At 34.0% G+C, this 23,458-nt stretch overlaps 1 protein-coding gene and 1 pseudogene across 1 annotated transcript; one reads left to right on the top strand and one right to left on the bottom strand.

The window, feature by feature from the left end:
* Positions 1-791: 791 nt before the first annotated feature.
* Positions 792-22,133, bottom strand: LOC120192331 (annotated as a pseudogene).
* Positions 6,610-9,170, top strand: LOC120192332 (pentatricopeptide repeat-containing protein At2g22070-like). Its single transcript, XM_039195121.1, has one exon. It carries the CDS (start codon positions 6,737-6,739, stop codon positions 8,822-8,824), a length of 2,088 nt encoding a protein of 695 aa, XP_039051052.1. The 5' UTR covers positions 6,610-6,736; the 3' UTR covers positions 8,825-9,170.
* Positions 22,134-23,458: the final 1,325 nt, after the last annotated feature.

Raw genomic sequence — 23,458 nt, forward strand, 5'->3', positions numbered from 1 at the left:
GTGCCAGCCCATGAAGTGGATTTCTCATTTATAGGGAGTGATTGGTGGGAACGGGCGGGGTAGGTTGGTAATTAAGGGTATAGCGCGAGGCAATGGCCGTACCTTTCTGACGTGTGTCAGAATCACAGGTAAGGCGCGACCCATGCCCCGCGCTATACCCTTAATTACCAACCTGCCCGCGCCATACACACGTATATCCATATTAGCATAAGGCGCGTCGTAGGGAGTATCTTACCCCACGTGGCGCCAAATCTGCGTATAGCGCGCTACATGGGGCGTGCCTTACTGAAAAGAGTGTTAGATCGAGAAATATAGTCTGACTGATGTCTGATCGAGAATATTAAATTAAAAAGATGATTTTTCGGAAAAAAACACCGTAAAAGGAGCATTAACTAATTTCATCTTCCCCTTTGAGTATCTATATTGGCTTAATATATCAATTGGCCCCTGAATTATTATTTTTGGCTACAATATGAAAATAAAATTACTGCAATCTGCATAAACTCTTCAATGGCGGAGTCAACGCTAATCAAAATTATAATCAGGTTGATTGCAGAAATATCACGTCAATCAATTTGAAAAAAAAAATAATTTTAAAAATAATTCGGAAAAAAATCATTTTCATTCATCACGTAACACAAATTTCCATTCACAAGCTGTTCAAAATTCTCCATAAAGAAAATACAAATTCCAATTAACGAACCACAAATAAAAACCTTCTAAATTTTTTCTAAGTAAATTATTAACTTCCATCCTAAAGTTTTGGTTGTAATGACTTGTAATGTTTCAACCAGCATTCTCACCCTTCATGGATATCCAAATCATAATGCTTGGAAGCCACATGAATCACCTCAAGCCTTTTATAATACCTAAGTGCACCATTCAACTGTTTTCACCATAATTGAAGAATTTGTTAGAATTTCTTTGGCAAGTGGTAAGTCTTCTTCAGGAACTTATCTGCCGTCTCGTCCTTCCGGTAACACAAAACTCGCAAGAGTGTGTTTGGTTCCGTGGGACTCCATTGACCAGAGGTTGGTGGCAATGGAAGTTTGGATTTAGGAGAAGAACCGTAACTCTCTGCAGTCATGTATTTGAACTGCTCAATCAGGCTGTCTGTATCGGTATGAAATAATGGGAGGATGGCTTTAACTGTGGTTGAAAACTTTTCAATCAAATCAACCGGAAGTCCGTCACCGTTGGACCAAAATAAATCTGTCAAGAACCTAAAATCTTCTGCTATTGTTTCATAGTCTTGCAGGCTGAAAGCACGAGCAGGGCCTCCGGCAAGTAAAACCAGGAGGAAACCATCGAAAGAAGCTTTCATTACTTCAGTAATAACTCGTGTTCTGACTCTGTCATGCACAGTTAATGAAATGACCTCCAAATAGTGCTCGAGCTCCTGTACTAAAGGTTTAATTCTAGACGATGAAACTTCCCCGACATACAAGCCGTCCCAGAGGACATGACTGAGATCATGGAAGATGACCTTATATGCAGTTGCCTCACACAGTTGTTGGATCCCTTCCAAACAAGCAGCAGCAGAAAGTTCGAATGCTTTCCCCATCCCACTGGCAACATTGTCGACATGAGGAGATTCAGAACTTCCAAGAAGTGCAATTGTCCTTTTCGTCAAGACATCCAACTCCGTTCGAATATGCTGAAGAGTATTAATACGACAGCACAACTGGGGTATCCCGAAGGAGTCATTACCATTTGTAGTCCCAACCTGAGATTTCCTACTCTGTACCCTTTGAAACTTTTCTTTTTTCTTAAATACACCCGGAAATTTTGGCCGTCTTGAGCACCTAGTCAAAGCAGGCATTGAGGGAACAAAACTACTTCGGGTCCCTGTAGATCAGAAGATAGTTCATTTTCCTTTTTAGTCATCATCGAAATCGATAACTTCAGAAGAAATAACGAAAAATACGTACCACAGCCAGACTTGGCCTTTGATATATAATGCTGAAGACATCTGTCAATACCATAGGTTAAATCAGGAAGCAAAAAAGCATGTATAGATATTGGTAACAAAAAAAATGCTTCTAAAGCTTCGTCTACGATTCGCAAAACTTCAACAGCAGAGGGAGCAAATCGCTCTTTATTCGCTCGTGGATCCCATACCTACAAAGAGACGAGAAAACAGAAATGTATAGCAACGGATCGTCAGCAACCAAATGAGATTCAAGACATGATAGAGGCTGGAAACCGAGTATAATTTATAAACATAAACAAAATTTCCCTGTTAAACAGCTCGCATCTTCAGATTTTCCGATTATGGAAAGACAACATAAGTCATATATACCTCTTGCTGCAGATTCCTGTCAACCCATTCCTTCATTCTGTCTAATCTAGTCTTTATCCATGATTTCACCAGGCTCGAGACTACAGATTCAGCTTCATAAGGAGGCATCTCCCTTATGATTGACTTTCCGCCATCCTCACTGTCCACCGAGTTTTCAACCGCAATTTGCACCAGATCTTTCTCCAATTTCTCGGCAGCTCTCAGCACTTGTAATATATCCGGTGTCAATTCACCAATGTCAGAAATGAATTGCTTCAGCGCGTTCCCATAGCAGGAATGAAGAGTGACTACAGCCACACCTGCCGGAAGAGGATGCCATCTCTTTAATATTGGACTAAATATCGCCTTCTCACTGAAAGCCAGTGTAGTGACATCCTGTGCAAGGCTGGAAAGAAAAGGAAGCTCATTTTGCTGGTTCTTGTTCGTTGAACGTTTGCTAGACTTCACCTTCTCCATTATCTGTCTAAGTAAATTATCAATAGACAACCTTGAGTTGCTTTCATACAGAAATTTAACAGGCAAACTTGGTTTAAATATATAATTTAAGAGCTAACGGAACAAAGAACATGGTTTAGTAAGATAAGTTATTGATAAAAAGATGATGATGATATACTAGGAAAATTTCGGGAACTTGCCTTAACGAAAGCAGTGCGGAGTGAAGATCGTATGTAAGTATCAACTCTCTCGTGAGCAACGTCGATTTCCTTTCTATTCTTACGGTACTCATGCGAGATATCTTCTAACATTATCTTTGCTGATAGAACCCCCATAGAAACAACACATTCCATTAACTCAGTGTTATCACTATTGAAATAATTGTGGTAGGCAATAAGCTTTTTCTCGGCAACCTAAAATTGCACTCAGAGTAGAACTCAATATCTTGGAGTAATTCGGATCTTTCATTTCCTTCGAATCCTTTTCGACTTCCATCAACAGATTATTGGCAGCAAACAACAGATTGCCTTCCACTTGACCGGTAACCACATACCGGTTAAACAGTATCCACGAGAAACAAAGATTATGCAGCATCTGGTTCATCCCAAGTACTACCCACGTCTTCTTTACGAGTTCAAGAACCTCGTCGACTTCTTCAATAACACACAGATGTTTCATCATTAACATCGAAACAAGCTTCTAACAGCACTAGGTAAATTTTGAGATTCAATGGGAGTCCATCTGCCCAGTGGCTGGTCTCGGAAACAGAACCGTCAAAGGATTGTCTACAAGCAAGAGATAAAACAATGCTCCGGAGGGTTTGCATCGATTCGTTGTTTTTTCCAGTCTCCAAGGGCTTCTCCAGCCCTCCACGGATGATCTGCCGTAGTCGCTGCGGCGAGTTGTCGGCCTTGTCTAGTGGCAAGAGAGGATGCAATAGTAATCCGGCTTCAAGAAGCTTCAGATTTCTCCTCTGCCAAGCATCGTAGTCGCCTTGATTCGGAAAATCCGAAGATTTCAGTTGCTGCAACATCTCAAGTGGCAATACAATCGACTCTATCCTTCTTCCAAGCTGATAAAAATGAAAATAATAATAATCATAATTGAACTCAAATTTCATAAACAATCCCTATAATCAACAATTAGAATTAGCCATTTGTGTCCGCTAATTATTCTAAAAAAGAATTTGTAACTTTTCGCAGTAAAATTGAAAGAAAGAAATTTACGGCACAGTTTTTAACAGACCTGAGCAGCAGCAATTCTCAAAAGAGCTCTTCGAACCCTGGAATCCGTTTGCTCTGAAATTCCCATTTGAACCCTTAACAACTCCCCAATTGTAACCGCCTTTTTGACTCGTTCCGAGTCCGACTCGCTGCTCACTTTCCTCCCGCGAGACGATCTCAATCCTAAAGCCTTCTTCACCTTACTCGCCGGCGTTGACGTCAACGACCTCTGCAACGATGCAGACGGAGTCAAACTCGGAGTCGTCGCCGCGGTCCTCTTCCGAATTCCTATCCGACTGCGATATGTAAGTCAGAGGCTTCCCACCGGTAGTCCGACAAGCACCGACCAGAATCTCGTAAGCCGTCTCCCGGAGCTCCGATTCCGATAAATTAGTCGCCAACTCCCCGAAAGGACACGTCAGCGTTTCGGTAAAGTAATTAGGCATCGTCTCCGTCGTTTTCGTCGTAGCCTGATGATGATCGGTGTGTCTTCTGGCATGGCTGGAAGTTCTTTCCTTTAATCTACCACCCGACATGCTTAAAGAATTAAATTAAACAGGGTTAAAGTTGAAGGGTTTAACGGGATACTTCACTGGCTCTCTCTTTTTTTCTCTTTTTTATTAGTTAAAGATTCTTGCTTGACTTTAAAGGAAACAAAATCAAAGTTCTGCAAATTATCATTAAACAGCAGAGAGAGAGAGAAAGAGACAAAGTTAAAAAGAACAAAAATTTAGACAGAATTTTGGACAGTCAAAGAATTTGGTATCATTTTTCTCTTTTTCTTGCATAAAAGGATAAGAAAGAAAATCGGATGAGAAATTAGAAGAAAATAAATAAAACGATGGTGCCGTTTTCATTCTCGGCAGCCAACTTGACCGAGTCGGGAAGCGCGTGCGATGTATTTTTTCCCCTTTTAATTGCTGAGTTTTTCCAGTCAAATATTTTTTTAAATTTATTTTTGGGTCTAATTTCAATTTTAGTCACTATATTGTACTTATAATTTTAATTTGATCCCAACGCTTTTGATGAGAAAAAAAATCCTTACATTCAATTCGGACTAACTTCATAACTTATATATAGTACAAGTATTAATCATGGAATTGAACCTTTAATTTACAACTTTGGAAAATGTCCAAGTGTGTGTGTGTGTAAAAATAAGCAATCAGTTGGATATTTCAAATTATTTTATTTAACTGTTTTAATCATGAACCTCCCCACCTCAAATTCATTAAGAAAATAAATATCATGTCTTAAATCAATATTTGCTTTTAAGGTCCTGAAGTTGAACCCTAAATATATAATATTTTATTAACTTATTAGTTTCATTTAGTGAGTCACAGACATGTAGGTGTACTTTTCAATTATATTAATTGTTATACAAAATTAAAAGATGCCGTACGTTTTTTAAGTATTCAAAAAAATATGATTTTAATTTATTAAAAAAACCTAAATATTTGTATTTTAATCAGGCTCTTAACAAGTAGCATATTCATGTTTTAAGAAAGCCTGATATTCATGATTAAGGTATTTTTTTCTTATAAATTCAATATACAACAATGATTTCATCTATTAATACCAATAAATTAAGGTTATAAAGTAGGAAGTACAATAATCAAGCTTAGTTGGACAATTTTTAGCATGATAACTATAATTTATTAATATAAAAGATAAATTGAATTAAAATTTAGAATGACATTTTATATTACATCTTAATTGTAATTTTAGATTAAATCACTAATGTTCATAGTATAAAAATATATTTATTTTTAAGTGATCTTTAAAAAATGTATAATAACTTTTGAAATGTAGGGTAAATTACATAAATGATATTTGAATTTTAAGGCTGGCTTTTAAAACTTATAATTCAATTATTATATATTTTTTATTACAATCACTTTCATCATTTGTCATTAAGAAAACTTGTCGTTAAGTTTCTTATTCATCCAAAAATCTAAAATTTCTCGTACTTAAAATTAGAATATGTCACTTTTCTTTTTACCGTTATTCTTGTCACCATTCAATGGTTTTTCTAGTTTAAAAGATCGTTGAACTATTCTCTTTATTTTTTAGTTCAAATTCATCAAAAAATTTCTACCTCCTCAAATTCCAATGTTAATCTTTTGATCAAATAAAGTCTTCAAAACGCAAGATTGACCGATGAACATTCCGTTCATTAGAAACTCACCTAGAATGTATGCACGGTTTTTTTATTTGTTTGTTTTTACTGTTGTTTATTGTCTATTGCTATTGGTGGTTTTGGATGTGAACAATGATCAAATAAAGTTGATAATTATGACTCGGCTTTTGGTTGGTCTAGTCATGAATGGTGGTTGTGGTGTTCGGAATAACAGTGATAAATGGTTAAATGGTCATGGAATATACTGAAGCTCTTGAGAATAGTAAGTGGTATGTTTAACAACAATAACGACTAAAAAAAATCAAATGATAGTGACCGTAATTAAAGTGAATCAAAAGTTCAATGATGATGTTATAATTTTTAAAAGTTTAGTGATCAAAATTTAAGTTATCTAAAAGTTTAGAGACCATTTTTGTATTTTACCGTAAAATATATTCGTAAAGCCTCGAAATTTAAGTACACAATCGGTAATCTTTGGGCAGCAGGGTGAACTTCATAAATTCTTATTCATTGTACACGTTTAAGTTACTTCAATGTTAGTTACCGAAAAACGGCTACTTCTACAATAAAGTACACAGTTTTCCCGCCAAGGTATTTAACTCTCATTAATTGGAAAAACTGTAATTCAAAAAAGTAAAAATGAGAGGCAGGCAACAGCTTCGCCACGCAATTGATTCATTATACGCAGGTGGTCAAGCGACGGCAGAAGCGTACGTGCCGCTCGTGATCGAATGCCTTCGAGTCAACGATGTCGGTCAAGCCAAGAGACTGCAATCTCACATGGATCGACACTATTTTAGACCCAGCGACACGTTTCTACATAATCGTCTTCTCCACTTGTACGCGAGATTTGGGAGAATTTCAGATGCTCGAGACCTGTTTGATAAAATGCTTCACAGAGATATTATCTCCTGGAATACTATGCTTTCTGTATATGCAAAATCAGGGTCTGTTGAGAATTTGAGAGCACTCTTTGATCAAATGCCTTCTCGTGATTCTGTTTCTTATAATACCGTGATTGCTGGTTTGGCTGGAAGGGGATGTTCGAGTCAGGCGCTTGGAGTTTTCTTGAGGATGAATAGAGAGGGATTTGAGCCGACGGATTATACTCATGTGAGTGCATTGAATGCGTGTTCACGGTTATCAGATTTGAGGAAAGGGAAACAGATTCTTGGTAGAATTTACGTTGGTTGTTTGGGAAGGAATGTTTTTGTTTCGAATGCTTTGACTGATATGTACGCCAAGTGTGGTGAGATTGATAGAGCACAGTGGTTGTTCGATAGAACGATTAATAGAAATCTAGTTTCATGGAATTCATTGATTGCTGGTTATTTGAAAAATGGGCAACCTAAGAAATGCATTGATTTGTTTCAGGAGATGCAAGTAGCTGGCTTCAAACCTGATGATGTCACAGTCTCGAATGTTCTTGGAGGTTATTGTCAAATTGGATTGGTAGAAGAAGCAAGTAAGGTTTTTCGCATGATTAAGAAAAAGGATAAAGTATCTTGGACCACAATGATTGTTGGTTATGCACAGAATGGAAAAGAAGAAGATGCTCTGAATTTGTTTAGCGAGATGTTAATAAAAGGTGTAAATCCAGACGGTTTTACAATCTCTAGTGTGGTTAGCTCCTGTGCAAGATTAGCCTATCTGTGTAATGGTCAGGTTGTTCATGGGAAAGCCATTCTTTTGGGAGTTGATAATGATTTGCTCGTGTCTAGTGCTCTTGTTGACATGTATTGCAAATGTGGAATCACTAAGGATGCATCGGTTGTTTTTGATATGATGCCATCCCGAAATGTAGTTTCTTGGAATGCCATGATAAGGGGTTATGCGCAGAATGGTCTGGATTTAGAAGCACTGGCCATTTACGAAAAACTGTTGCAAGAAAAGATGAAACCTGACAATATTACATTTGTGGCCGTTCTATCTGCATGCAACCATGCTGGTTTAATTGAAGAAGGACGTAGGTATTTTGATTCTATCAGTAAACGGCATGCATTGGTGCCCACCTTGGATCACTATGCTTGCATGATCAATCTCTTTGGTCGGTCGGGATGCATGAGAGAAGCAATGAATCTAATTAACAATATGCCCCATGAGGCAAATTCCTTAATATGGTCTACCCTTCTATCTGTCTGTTCTATGAAGGGTGACATGGAATACGCGGAGATGGCTGCTAAGCGTCTCTTTGTATTGGAGCCCCTTAATGCAGGACCTTATATCATGCTCTCTAACATGTATGCCACTCGTGGAAGATGGGAAGATGTGGCTTCAGTGAGATCTCTCATGAAAAGTAAGAAAGTCAAGAAGTTTGCTGCTTACAGTTGGATTGAGATCGATAATGAAGTTCACAAGTTTGTAGCAGAAGATGCATCTCATCCCCAAACAGGAATCATATACGAAGGACTGAGAAAACTGATTAAGAAATTGCAGGAAGCTGGCTTTATGCCTGATACGAAGCTAGTTCTTCATAATGTGGTTGAGGAGGAAAAATTTGCATCCATTTGTTACCATAGTGAGAAACTTGCTCTTGCATTTGGATTGATTAAAAAGCCCAATGGAACAACACCGATTAGGATAATGAAGAACATTCGTGTTTGTGGCGATTGCCATCAGTTCATGAAGCTTGTGTCTAGAATTATTGGGAGGCCAATCATCTTGAGAGATTCTAACAGATTCCATCATTTCATTGATGGAAGTTGCTCATGCAAGGATTACTGGTGATCAAAATCCCGGGAGATTTGTTTTCAGATATCTTTTGGTGATAGTCCATGTATGGAAAATTTCAACAGATTCTGATCAAGCTATGAAGGGCCTCTAAAAGTATATTGGGATGGGTTTGGTTTGCCAATTTTAGTAGATAAGACAAGTGAGCCGAGCCCCATCAACAATGCATAAAGCAATTAGTATTTTGAGGCTTTGAAATCGGCAACTTTAGGTACATTTCGAGTCTTGGAATATTTTTTGTAGGCCTCTGAAACATTCCTAGGCAATTATATTGTTCCAATTTGATGCCACATATTGAGCATAGCTTTGGGCTTTGGATCACAAAATAAATGCATATTTTCTTAACTTGCTCGTTGGATTGTGAGTTGCGACTCAAAAGTTGCTTCAAAAGGTTTTTTATACATATTGGTACTTTTTAGCCGTAACTTATTATTCATCTTGTCAGTAGTGATGGATTCAAAAACATTTTTAAGGATGAATATAAATATATTAACAGCACAACTTTTATATATGTTATGGACATAAATAAAATTTCTCGTGGTAAAAATAAAAAAAAATATTAAGAGAAAATTTTATTTTCAGAACAGGCACACAAATGTTATTTGGTCACCGTCTGTCACGAGGGTGGGAGATGAAACCACTATGATATAATGAAATTTTACTAAACTAGGGTTTTTTAACTTGTATAATTATATAGATGTAATTAGAATAATAGAGTTTATACTACTCTCATATAATCATTTTATGATTTACATGGATTGTAATAAAATTATTTTCATACATATGTAGATTTTTTGTTTAAACATTTTTATATTGATTTCAGGTGATTATCAATAACAAGACTACCATAGCTCTGGTTTATGTTTCTTGCACCATTCACGAATCTTTTGTCACCCAAAGACAAAAGGGTCTGGAAATGATTATTAGCCAAAGTTGTTCACCATTCATGTGTGGAGTTCCTATATTTTGAGGCCATATGACGGATCGCATTCCACATTTGGCATTGGACGGGCCTGGCCTAGCCGCAAATCCTTCATGCCCCTCCTTTGTTACTTCCCCATTAAACCTAAATCATTGGGATAATTTTATGGTGTAGCAGTTTAATTTAATGTTAATTTAAAATAATTTTAACCTAAAATATGGTCTTAAAAATCAATATAAATTTGTAATATTTTCGGTTGCAACCGAAAAGTTACATTGCGGGGCTTTAGGTCTTACAACAAAAAATATTATAGAAAATGTAACATTTTCGACTGTAACATGTCCAACTTTAAAAAATAATTTTAACCTAAAATATGGTCTTAAAATCAATATAAATTTGTAATATTTTCGGTTGCAACCGAAAAGTTACATTGCGGGGCTTTAGGTCTTACAACAAAAAATATTATAGAAAATGTAACATTTTCGACTATAACATGTCCAACTTTAAAGGTTACTTCATTCAATCTAAGAAACATACTCTTAATAAAATTTTCGATTGTAACTAATTTATGTCGATTTTAACCTGTATTAATAGGTTATATTTTAAAATTCCCTAAATCATCGCTTCCCTTCTTCTTTTATCTCCGCTTCCCTTCTTCTTTATCTCCTTTACATTCTTTTAAAAAATGTCTCCATGTTTGTGATTTTCCACGAGAAAAAAAAAACAACTATATGATAAATGATGACAATGGAGATTTTAGTGGACTAAGAATAATCCACCTATTTTTATAAGTTAATGTATGCATTATGTCCTCAAACTATAATTTAAATGTTTTGATTAAATTCTCTAAGAACGAACATTCTTTTGTAAGTTAAATATTCGTTTAGACCTTAGGGTTTATTTATTTCGTGACTTTATCGTTCAACATCCTCATAATGAATATTATATATCGAATGAATTAATGAATATTATAATATCGAATGAATTTAATGATAAATGTAGACCAATACTCTAATTTTTCTTATTGACTTTTTTTCTCATTTTTTAATCTAGGTTTTTTCTTTATTTTTGTGTCATCTGCTTCTTTTTCTTTAATTTTTATTTAGTCGATGGTGACGTTAGTTTTAATGTTGGTTGCCTATCGTCGATAATTATTAATTCTCCTATTTTTTGTACTCCTCCTTTTCTTGAGTTTTTTTTATTTTGTATAAGAATTTCACGTTTTTCACTGCTCGTGGCACGATCCTTATGGACTTGGGTACATTTTTCACATACCTTTAAAGTCGATTGGTGCTCGCACAAATGACATTTGTTCTATGATTAATTTGTCGGTGATCAAGTATAATCAATCACCTTTCTAGTAAAAGGAACCAGGTGACAATTATACAAGAGGAAGAAGAGCTGGTGCATGGCTGAGACTTCTAACAACATCATCAGTACATAACTAACAACCATTATAACAGAAAGCACCAGTGCAGCCTAACAACCTACCTGCACTTGGTGAGCATCTATACTGATAACAGGGACCTATTGTGCACTTTACCTAAATAATTGATTAAGGATAAACTACACCCACCACTTAATAATGGAGAGATTCTAATCCGATCATTGATGTTTTAATTTTGTCAATTATATCATTAAACTATTTAATTATTATTATTCGAGCAATTTAATGTTAACATTTGATGAGAAGTTGAGATGGCGGTTAACAAAACTAATATAATTATACATTTGATCTTTATTGTTTACATATTTTATCAATTTGATTCTAATACTAAGTTAATTCAATAAATTTAATCTTCGATTCAAATGATGTCCAAATTTATAAAATGTATAAGTAACGATGATTAAATATATAATAATATCAATTTTATTAATTGTCATATCAATTTTTTCGTCAAATATTAATAGAGCCTAAATTGGTTGAGATTGTTTAAATAATTAAATAATCCAATTAATAAAAATAGAATATCAACTATCAAATTAAAAAAATTCTCGTAATTAAATTTTAACGAGTTTGATTTACATTTAATTAAATTGTTCACCAATACCCAAATATTAAACCAAAACAAAATCAATCCAAAAATCAAAACTAGTTTTCCAACGTCGTTTTTCCCGAAATATCACCGGTGACCGGTATATTTATCGATCTAACACGGGTCAAATTATATTTCTCGATCTAACATCCGTAGAAGTAAAGCGCGCCCCCTGACCCGCGCTATACGCTGATTTGGCGCCACGTGGGTATAGTGTGCCCCCTGCACCGCGCTATTTGCTGACTGGGTTACACGTGGGGTATAGTGCGCCCCTTGAACCGCGCTATATCTGTGTATCTAGACAATTATATTTAGCGCGGACTCTGATCTGCGCTATACCATTATTACATATACCACGGTGCAGGTACCGCACCTTGTATGGCTATATATACCCTTCTCCTCCGGTTATGTTCCTCACATCTCTCCTCTCAACTTATAAATTAATACAATAATTCCGTCAACGAGTCAATAATTTTGGCAATCTTCTCATGTTTAGTTTAGAAGTTCGTGCGATTTTTCGTTAAAAGGTAATTTTGTTATAATTTTTTTATTATACTTATTATTTAATCTGTGTTATTTGAAAAAAATATTATACTAATTATTTTCAATTATATTATTTAAATTATTTACGTTGATGTGTAAAAATTTATTGTGTTATATTTTCGTTCATATATAATTTATTTAATCAGGTTTGTTTCAGTTATTTTTTTGCAGATATAATATTGCCGCACTTTTAAACTCAAAAAATGGCGCGACTTTAAGCTATTGTTTATTATGATGGTGAAATTCGAGAAGATGAAACCGGCGTTGTTTTCGTATCAAATGAGCGTGTTAAAATATCATTCAAGAGAAACATAACTCTTGAGGAGCTGATAATGAAGATTTCGAGGAAGATTCATGTTGGAAGTAGTAGAAGAATGTCGTCGTTGCAGTACAAATTTCCAACATCATTGTTGCCATTAACTTATACAGCGTTCGAACTTTCGAACAATAATGATGTTGAAATGATGGTTGAAGCTCAAAGTAATTATTCAGACGCCGCTATTGAGATGTATGCACATTTTGTTCAAGTGCGTGCTGTTCGAGGTCAATCATTAAGCTCCCACTATAGGTTGGCTGAACAAGTTGATCAAGTTGACATCCCAACTATATTAATGTGTAATGATTTTAATAACATAATGGGGAGACATTCATCCGCAACTCCTTACGATATGTACCGAGGTGGGTTCACGAACAATCCGTATGGCAACACCGCGTCCAGTTCAAGGGGAAGGCATTCATCTGCAAATTTATTTGACCATATGGAGATGCCATCGACGCAACCATCTGTGCAGTTTCCATTTGCCACGATGACTTCAAGCTCCAGGGGGAGGCATTCGACTGCGAGCTTTTTCGATCTCAATGTCGATATGCCTTCCAGTTCAAACGGTGATGGCTATAAAAAATTACAATATCCGTAATTCTGTTCAGTCCAGAGTAAACCGATCGACAACCGAAAAATATGTATGCTACTGTGCCCGACGCGAAAACAGATGCAAATAGATGGTTCGCGTATCGAAAATGAAGAGGAAAAACAACATATGAGAACTAACAGTATACAACGGTCCTCACACATGTTGTGTTGGAGGGGTCAACCAAGATCATCCCAACTTTGACTCTGAAGTGATATGCCAAGTCATCATGCCCATGGTAAAAGCAAGCTCTCATATAGTTGTTGCAGTGTTGATTTCAGCTATACAATCGCAGTATGGGTACACTGTCTCCTATAAAAAAGCTTGGTTGGAAAAACAAAATACCATGTCAAACTTCATGGCGAATGGGATGCATCTTACAATGAACTTCCAGGCTGGTTTAGGTTGGTGCGGAGGTTGAATCTTGGGACAATTGTGGACTTTGAAACCTCCTATGCATACCATAATGATCGAGTTCTCGCGATCGATGCCAATTCTACCGGGTTTTTTAGACTTACCCACAGTGCGTTAATGCTGTCAAATACTGCAAGCCTGTGGTCCAGATTGACGAGACTTTCTTGTATGGAAAATACAAGCAAGTTTTATTATTGACAGTTGTCCAAGATGGAAATCGCAACATTCTTCCAGTTGCTTTTGCTCTTGTCGAAGAGAAGATACAGATTCTTGGGCTTTTTTCCTCCGAAATTTACGTGCACATGTTATCACGAGGGAAAAAATCTGTGTCATTTCTGATCGCGGAGCTGGGATCAAAGCAGCAATGGAGTTTTGGGTCCAATGTGGCAACCACCCTTTGTCCAACATAGGTATTGTCTCCGATACATTGCTGCGAACTACCATGGAAGATACAAGAAGAATGATGAGCGGCAATTACTTGTGCGCATGGGTAAGTGAAACTGATGTAGTTTTTTTTTCTTTCGATCATTTTGATCAGGTTAGTAAGTTATACATTTTTTAATCAGGTTACGAACTTCTTCCTCGAACGTTTGAATCAATTCTTCAAGATTTGCGGGCGAAGAACGAGGAAGGATACGATTACATTAGCCTCATCGATAAAGAAATGTGGACGAACGCATATGATGGTGGATATCGATATGGACACATGACAACCAACTTGACTGAGGCAATCAATTCAACCTTGAAGGGTGCACGTCACTTACCTGTAGCGGCTTTGGTAAAAACTACATATTTTTGTTTGGGGGCGCTTTTTGCAAAGCTCGAGGGATAAGCTCAAACTTGGATGCAAGGCAGTCATGTCTATCACCCTAGATTAGTTGCAGATCTACATAAAAAATTGCTGCATCAAATGGAATGTCTGTAACAAGCTTCTCTAGAAGGCATGAAATGTTTTGTGTCACAGAGTTACTGCAACCTCTTCAAGGGATTGAAGTTGTGTCGTTAAGAGTAAATCTAAGGGACAGAACGTGCGACTGCGGGTTTTTTCATGCTCTGAAGTATCCATGCTCTCATGTGTTAGCAGCTTGCTCGCATACACGTCAAGACTATAACCATTTTTTGGATCCCGTATACCTACTATCTGAAGTTTTTAAGGTATACAAAATTTGAGTTTCCCCCCATAGGTAATGACAAAGACCCTGATGAGGTTCAAGATTGTCTTCAAATTGTACCAAATTTGAGTTTAAAGAGGGAGCATGGTCGTCTAAAATCCAATCGAATTCATTGCGATATGGATATTCGAGAAAGATCTAGACAAGACAGAAGATGTGGGCATTGTAGAAACCTAAGACACACTAGAAAAACATGTCCACTTCTGTTGTCATCAAGTAACAATTGATGAGGAAATGATGTATTTGTTTATCAAATAATAATTCTTGTACTTTAATTTGTATTTACTTCAAGTTAATGTCATTCGATAATCGATGATGAAGATTAAAAAAACGAACACAATCATTAAATTTTATTAAACTAATAACAATTTGGTATTTGAATATAATTTTAAATACAACAAACTTACAATAAGTATTAAATGGTAAATGATAACCAAATTACAATAACTGATATTAAATTGTAATAAACAAAATGAACTGAAATACATTAAAAAAATCCAACAAATTTAACAAAATAAAGTAAGTATTAAATGAGAAATAATAAAAAATTACAATTTAACAAAATAAAATAAATACAAATATAATAAAAAAACAAAATCTATCGATGCCTGCGACGTGAATGTGTTCCGCAAGGCGGTGGCTGTCGGTCTCGAGGAGGATTTCTTCGTATCACTAGTTCTGACTCCTCGCTATCATCATCATCACCATTATCGTCGTCGTTGTCGTCGTCTTGAGAAGGTACATTAGGTTGATGATGAGATGATGACGATGAAACACCTCCATAGAATAAGGACCCTGGAGGTGTATGACTGACTATCTCACCGGCCTGCGAAAACTGGGAAAACTCATAAAACACAGACATCGTTGAGTGTGAAAACTGTACAGGAGGTGTTTGTGTTGCGGCCATGGGTGATGAGGCTGAACCCGCTAAATATCTAGTATATGAACCCCAAGTCAGATATGCAAACATAAACCCATAATAGCCTCCAGGAGGGGTCATATGTGACGGTGGCAATGGCGGGGTCATAAAACCAGGTGAAGGCGGTGGCAGCATCTGGTAATGGAAAGGCGATGATGGCATCATATATGGTTGCGGTGGCTGCTGTGAAGGTCCTGCTGGTGCAGCTGAGGATGAACAGAAAGCACCTGCTCTCCGTCCACGAGTCGGGCGACGATGGTGCTGTGTCGGATCACGTCTCTGTCGACGTCGCAGAAAGGTCTGCCCTCGCGCATCCTCGAGAAGCATAAACGGTTTCCCGTTACTGTTGAACCACTCATAATAACCTTCAGCAACACTTAAGAGGTCAAGTAAAATGGGCTCTCTACGGGGAAGGCACCGATGTCGATCCTCCCACAACACGACCCACTCATGATGCCTCACCAGCCAATTTGTATCTGTCTTGCCGCGTCTATCTAAGCTATGCAACTCGTCCATATTGCGCGGTGCATCCGAAATTGGTTGAAAACAACCAAACTGCCGGAGCACGCGATCAGTGGAGTGCCACTCGACGGTCGCATAACAGATCAGAGGGACCATCGCCATCCAAACATTTGATGGACCTCAACTCAGGTGGGATCACCACCCTCACATCATCAGTAGAATATGGCACCCATTCAAACTAAAACAAATAATATATAATTTTTATCAAAATAATAATCTAATTATATAACTATAATCTAAAATTGATTTTTAAACATTAAAATTCATATATGTGTGCCAGCCTTCTGATCGATTAGCACCCTAATTTTTTTCTAAATCATCAGGTAGCTCCTGATGATTTTTCCTATTAGTAGACCACCTATTCAAGGGAAAAAAATTATTATGCACTGTATAAAATTATTAATATACAAAATCAGTTTTATAATTACCTCAGAAGTAGTGGAAATACGAATGGGTTCTTCACAACGGGACATAAAAAGGGCAATCGATACTATGCCCAAGACTGCAGCAGTAGGAGACATCCGCCGATAGTATTACGCCTGTAGTCAATGGCTCCACACATCTCCCTGTACAGCAAAGCCAAAACTGTCGAGCCCCAACTTAATGATCCGACGATACTAAAGTCGCTAAGATGTCGCAACCACATGCAGTGAACTAGGTTGCACGATTTGTCCGGCATCAACAACCCTCCTATCAACTGCAATATGCATGCTCGTGCATACATCTTAACCTCATCCTCAGAGGCGTCTACGCTCAACTCCCGAAAATTGGCATCTAACCAATTTAACAATATCCTACCTCCGATAAAACTTTTCGGGACACGTCCTAGATTTTCCCAGCAGAAAGTAGTCCAAGAACCAGAAGCTATCTCTGATATCACATCTCCATCCACTGGAAGCCCTAGGTGCATAGAAACATCCTCAAGCGTGATCGTGCATCTCCGCACGAAAGACGAAATGTGTGGGTCTCCGGCCTCCACCGCTCTACTAAGGCAGAAATAAGGTCTGGTTCTATCTTACAGTGACCCTGATATATACCTATGTAACCAAATCCAGCATCTACTAAATACGACAATACACGGCTAGGTATCACTAACTTAAGATTCCTAATAAAAGGATCTAGTATATGGTTCTTCTCCTAAAAATAAATAATTACAAAAATTAATTCTTAATCTAATAATCTTGCATTAAATAAATCAACAAATTATTACTAATAATTTAAATTAAATTAAAATGTTAAAATGTTACCGTATCATAAAGTATCGAGATATATGATTTCCATCTAAGCGAAATAGACCGCCTTCCATTTTTTTCTAACAATCACAAAATAAATGTATATTTTCTGAACTTGCTCGTCGGATTGTGAGTTGCGACTAAAAAGTTGCTTCAAAAGGCTTATTATACATATTGGTACTTTTGAGCCGTAACTTATTATTGATCTTGTCAATATTGATGGAATCAAAAACAATTTTAAGGATGAATATAAATATATTAAAAACACAACACTTTTATATATGTTGCGAACATAAATAAAATTTCTCGTGGTAAAAATAAAAAAATTATTAAGATAAAATTTGATTTTCAGAACAGACACACAAATGTTATTCGGTCACCGTCTGTCACGAGGGTGGGAGATGAAACCACTATGATATAATGAAATTTAACTAAACTAGGGTTTTTATACTTGTATAATTATATAGATGTAATTAGAATAATAGAGTTTATAGTACTCTCATATATTCATTTTATGATTTACATGGATTATAATAAAATTATTTTCATACATATGTAGATTTTTTGTTTAAACATTTTTATATAAATTTGAATAAGTTTATATTGTTTTCACGTGATTATCAATAACAATACTACCATAGCGCTGGTTTATGTTTCTTGCACCATTCATGAATCTTTTGGCACCCAAAGACAAAAGGGTCTGGAAATGATTATTAGCCAAAGTTGTTCAAAAGTACGTGTGGGGAACTGCTTCTTAACAAGATTCCCCACCAGACCAATGAACGGCCTTTGCTTATCTCATACCAGTTTTTCAAGCATTTGATTTTTTAGAAAGATTTCTTTGTCCATGTGGATCCCGCAAACAGGCTCGCCTCCAATGATGTGCAAGTCGTATACTGTTTTTAAAAGTGAGGTCTTTAAAATATTTTATAATAAAATTTTAAATTATGAGAAATTTACGAGGTTTTTTTATTAAAATTTATTATGAAAACGATTAAAGATACCGTAAAAATCTTCATTTATAACTTTTTCTATCATTTTCTCGATAACCAAATGAAAATTTTGTTTTTATTTATGACAAAAATGTCGTTAGGACATAAATATTGGACATGGACGAGTCTAAATGACATTCATGCGTGGAGTTCCTAAATTTTGAGGTCATATGAAGGATCGCATTCCACATTTGGCATTGGACGGGCCTGGCCTAGCCGCAAATCCTTCATGCCCCTCCTTTGTTACTTCCCCATTAAACCTAAATCATTGGGATAATTTTATGGTGTAGCAGTTTAATTTAATGTTAATTTAAATAATTTTAACCTAAAATATGGTCTTAAAATTCAATATAAATTTGTAATATTTTCAGTTGCAACCGAAAAGTTACATTGCGGGGCTTTAGGTCTTACAACAAAAAATATTATAGAAAATGTAACATTTTCGACTGTAACATGTCCAACTTTAAAGGTTACTTCATCCAATCTAAAAAACATACTCTTAATAAAATTTTCGATTGTAACTAATTTATGTCGATTTTAACCTTGTATTAATAGGTTATATTTTAAAATTCCCTAAATCATCGCTTCCCTTCTTCTTTTATCTCCTTTACATTCTTTTAAAAAATGTCTCCATGTTTGTGATTTTCCACGAGAAAAAAAAAACAACTATATGATAAATGATGACAATGGAGATTTTAGTGGACTAAGAATAATCCAACTATTTTTATAAGTTAATGTATGCATTATGTCCTCAAACTATAATTTAAATGTTTTGATTAAATTCTCTAAGAACGAACATTCTTTTGTAAGTTAAATATTCGTTTAGACCTTAGGGTTTATTTATTTCGTGACTTTATCGTTCAACATCCTCAGAATGAATATTATCATATCGAATGAATTTAATGATAAATGTAGATCAATACTCTAATTTTTCTTATTGATTTTTTTTCTCATTTTTTAATCTAGGTTTTTTCTTTATTTTTGTGTCATCTTCTTCTTTTTCTTTAATTTTTGTTTAGTCGATGGTGACGTTAGTTTTAATGTTGGTTGCCTATCGCTGATAATTATTAATTCTCCTATTTCTTGTACTCCTCCTTTTCTTGAGTTTTTTTTATTTTGTATAAGAATTTCTATAATTGTGAGACGTTTTTCACTACTCGTGGCACGATCCTTATGGACTTGGGTACATTTTTCACATACCTTTACGGTCGATTGGTGCTCGCACAAATGACATTTGTTTTCTGATTAATTTGTCGATGATCAAGTATAATCAGATCACCTTTCTAGTAAAAGGAACCAGATGACAATTATACAAGAGGAAGATGAGCTGGTGCATGGTTGAGACTTCTAACAACCTCAACAGAACTAACAACCATCATAACAGAAAGCACCAGTGCAGCCTAACAACCTACCTGCACTTGGTGAGCATCTATACTGATAACAAGGACCTATTGTGCACTTTACCTAAATAATTGATTAAGGATAAACTACACCCACCACTTAATAATGGAGAGATTCTAATCCGATCATTGATGTTTTAATTTTATCAATTATATCATTAAATTATTTAATTATTATTATTCGAGCAACTTAATGTTAACATTTGATGAGGAGTTGAGATGGCGGTTAACAAAACTAATATAACTACATATTTGATCTTTATTGTTTATATATTTTATCAATTTGATTCTAATATTAAGTTAATTCAATAAATTTAATATTCGATTCAAATGATGTCCAAATTTATAAAATGTATAAGTAACGATGATTAAATATATAATAATATGTCAATTTTTTCGTCAAATATTGATAGAGCTTAAATTGGTTGAGATTGTTTAAATAATTAAATAATCCAATTAATAAAAATAGAATATCAACTATCAAATTAAAAAATTTATCGTAATTAAATTTTAACGAGTTTGATTTACATTTAATTAAATTGTTCACCAATACCTAAATAATTAAAACACAAAACAAAATCAATAGAAAAATCAAAACTAGTTTTCCAACATAATAACTTTTAAGACAGCCGCCAATCTTGAAAAGACAAAAGTGAGGAAAGTGCGATCCTTTTCGGTCAGAAGCGTTTTTCACCATGTCCTAGCAGCAGCACAGAACGGGATCGTCTCAAGATTAATATATGATTAATATAAGGTATTATCGGACATATTAAAATATATTTAATAAATTTGATTTAGCGCTACCTATTATGTTAACATACTAATAATATTTTAGGTAGAAAATATGAAAAATTATTAAAAAATTTATTAACTGGTAAACTTTGGTTATCAGGAAGAATTGATACATATATATAAGTGTCCATATTTATTTCACTGTAAAAAACATTAATTTAAGGTTATCTTTTAAGTGAGTTTTAAGATATTAATTTAATAATTATAAATGTCTAATTATTTATATTTATGTTACGGTATATATTATTATTAAATTAAAAATAATAAACATATATATTACATATTTATTATTATTTTTGGCTAAAATTGTTAAATTTAAATTTTAAATAATATTTTATAAAATATCAAAACAATCAAATAATTTTTTTGTGTAAATGAAATTATTTAATTAATATTGTAGGTGGAAAACATGAAGCAGTGTTAAAAAATTTTAAAACATAAATTACATAACTTTCAACAAAGTATCGATATATTTTTATAAAAATTATCTATACTTTCAACATATCAGGTAAATTTTACTGGTTTTGTCATAATGAAACTGGTTTTGTCATATTTTTACCTGTTATATTGTAAAGTATCGATCCTTTTTATAAAACATATCGATACTTTCAACATATCAGGTAAATTTTACCGGTTTTGTTATAATGAAACTGGTTTTGTCATACTTTTACTTGTTATATTGTAAAGTATCGATACATTTTTATAAAAAGGATCTATACTTTCAACATATCCGGTAAATTTTACCGGTTTTGTCATAATGAAACTGGTTTTGTCATATTTTTACCTGTTATATTGTAAAGTATCGATACATTATAGGCGATATTACTGCTTTTCTTTTAAATTCCAAAAGTGTCAATACTTATTTAAATGTAATCGATACTTTCAACATATCCGATACGTAGTTTAATGTAATAGGTAGCGCCTATTTTTTTTACCGTTTACATTATTATACTTGATAATGTTTCCAGTAAATAATCGGTTATGTTATTATTGGTAATATTTTAGGCGTTTACCTAATATATTGTAATAACAAATTAAATAATTAACATATTTTTTATATAAGCGCTACCTATTACGTTATATAAGCGTTACCTAATATGTTATTGTTTAATAATGTTTCCAGTAATTAACATATTTTATATAAGCGCTACCTATTACATTATATAACCGGTACATAATATGTTATTGTGCTTAATAATGTTTTCAGTAATTAACCTATTTTATTATATAAGCGCTATCTCTGTGGAAAACATTAATTTAAGGTTATCTTTTGAGTGAGTTTTAAGATATTAATTTAGTAATTATACGCGTCTAATGATTTATTTTTATGTTACAGTATATATTATTATTAAATTAAAAATAATAAACATAGATATTGCATATTTATTATTATCTTTGGTTAAAATTGTTAAATTTAAATTCTAAATAATATTTTATAAAATATAAAAATAATTAAATAATTTTTTGTGTAAATGAAATTATTAAATTAATATTGTAGGTAGAAAACATGAAGCACTATTAAAAAATTTTAAAACATAAATTACATAACTTTCAATAAAGTATCGATACATTTTTATAAAAAGTATCTATACTTTCAACATATCATGTAAATTTTATCGGTTTTGTCATAATGAAACTGATTTTATCATATTTTTACTTGTTATATTGTAAAGATTCGATCCTTTTTATAAAAAGGATCGATGCTTTCAACATATCAGGTAAATTTTACCGGTTTTGTCATAATGAAATTGGTTTTGTCATATTTTTACATGTTATATTGTAAAGTATCGATCTTTTTTATAAAAAGGATCGATACTTTCAACATATCAGGTAAATTTTATCGGTTTTGTCATAATGAAACTAATTTTGCCATATTTTTACCTGTTATATTGTAAATTATCGATCTTTTTTATAAAAAGGATTGATACTTTCAACATATCAGGTAAATAACCAGTTATGTTATCTTTGGTAATATTTTAGGCGTTTACCTAATATATTGTATTAACGTATTTTATTATATAAGCGATATATTACGTTATATAAGCGCTACCTAATATGTTATTGTGATTGATAATGTATCTAGTAATTAACCTATTTTATTATATAAGCGATAACTAATGTGTTATTGTGTTTGATAATGTTTCCAGTGATTAACATATTTTATTATATAAGTTTTACCTATTACATTATATAAGCGGTATCTAGTATGATATTGTGCTTAATAATGTTTCCGGTTAAATGATATAGCATAACCGATCTAAATTTTAATCGATCACTTATTTAACCGGTTACGCCGTTTTTTAACCTCCGCACTGCAGAACTTCCCAGCACAGAAAAAGACAATAGACTCGAAACAATTAAGAATAAAAGAAAAAAAATAATAATAATAATAGGGGTGAGAAAAATGTTCACGTGCAACAGTTTTAATATACGTCTAAAAAAGATGTTATCAGTTTTGTTATTATTTTAAATAATAAAACACGTAAAAAATAACCCAAAATATTATTATTTCTACCGATTTTATTGTTATTATTAATTACCGATATAAGTAAACGCGGTAGAAAAATCTGATAAAAAAAAATATTTTTGGTAAAGCGATATCTAAAATATTATTTTTACAGGGTTTTTTCTACTGCGTTTATCTATATCGGTAATTAAAACCAATAGAGATAATAATATTTTCGGTTATTTTTTATCGATTTTGTTATTTAAATAATAATAAATCCAGTAACACCTTATTTTTAGCCGTATATTAAGACGGTTGTACCGTAGAATTTCC

This window comes from Hibiscus syriacus, unplaced genomic scaffold (assembly GCF_006381635.1).
Source record: "Hibiscus syriacus cultivar Baekdansim isolate YM2019G1 unplaced genomic scaffold, ASM638163v2 tig00116974_pilon, whole genome shotgun sequence".
In the NCBI taxonomy this organism is placed as follows: Eukaryota; Viridiplantae; Streptophyta; class Magnoliopsida; order Malvales; family Malvaceae; genus Hibiscus; species Hibiscus syriacus.

Bases quoted from the DNA above. Each gene is read 5' to 3' on its own strand.
- LOC120192332 (XM_039195121.1), top strand. From the start codon at position 6,737: ATGAGAGGCAGGCAACAGCTTCGCCACGCAATTGATTCATTATACGCA.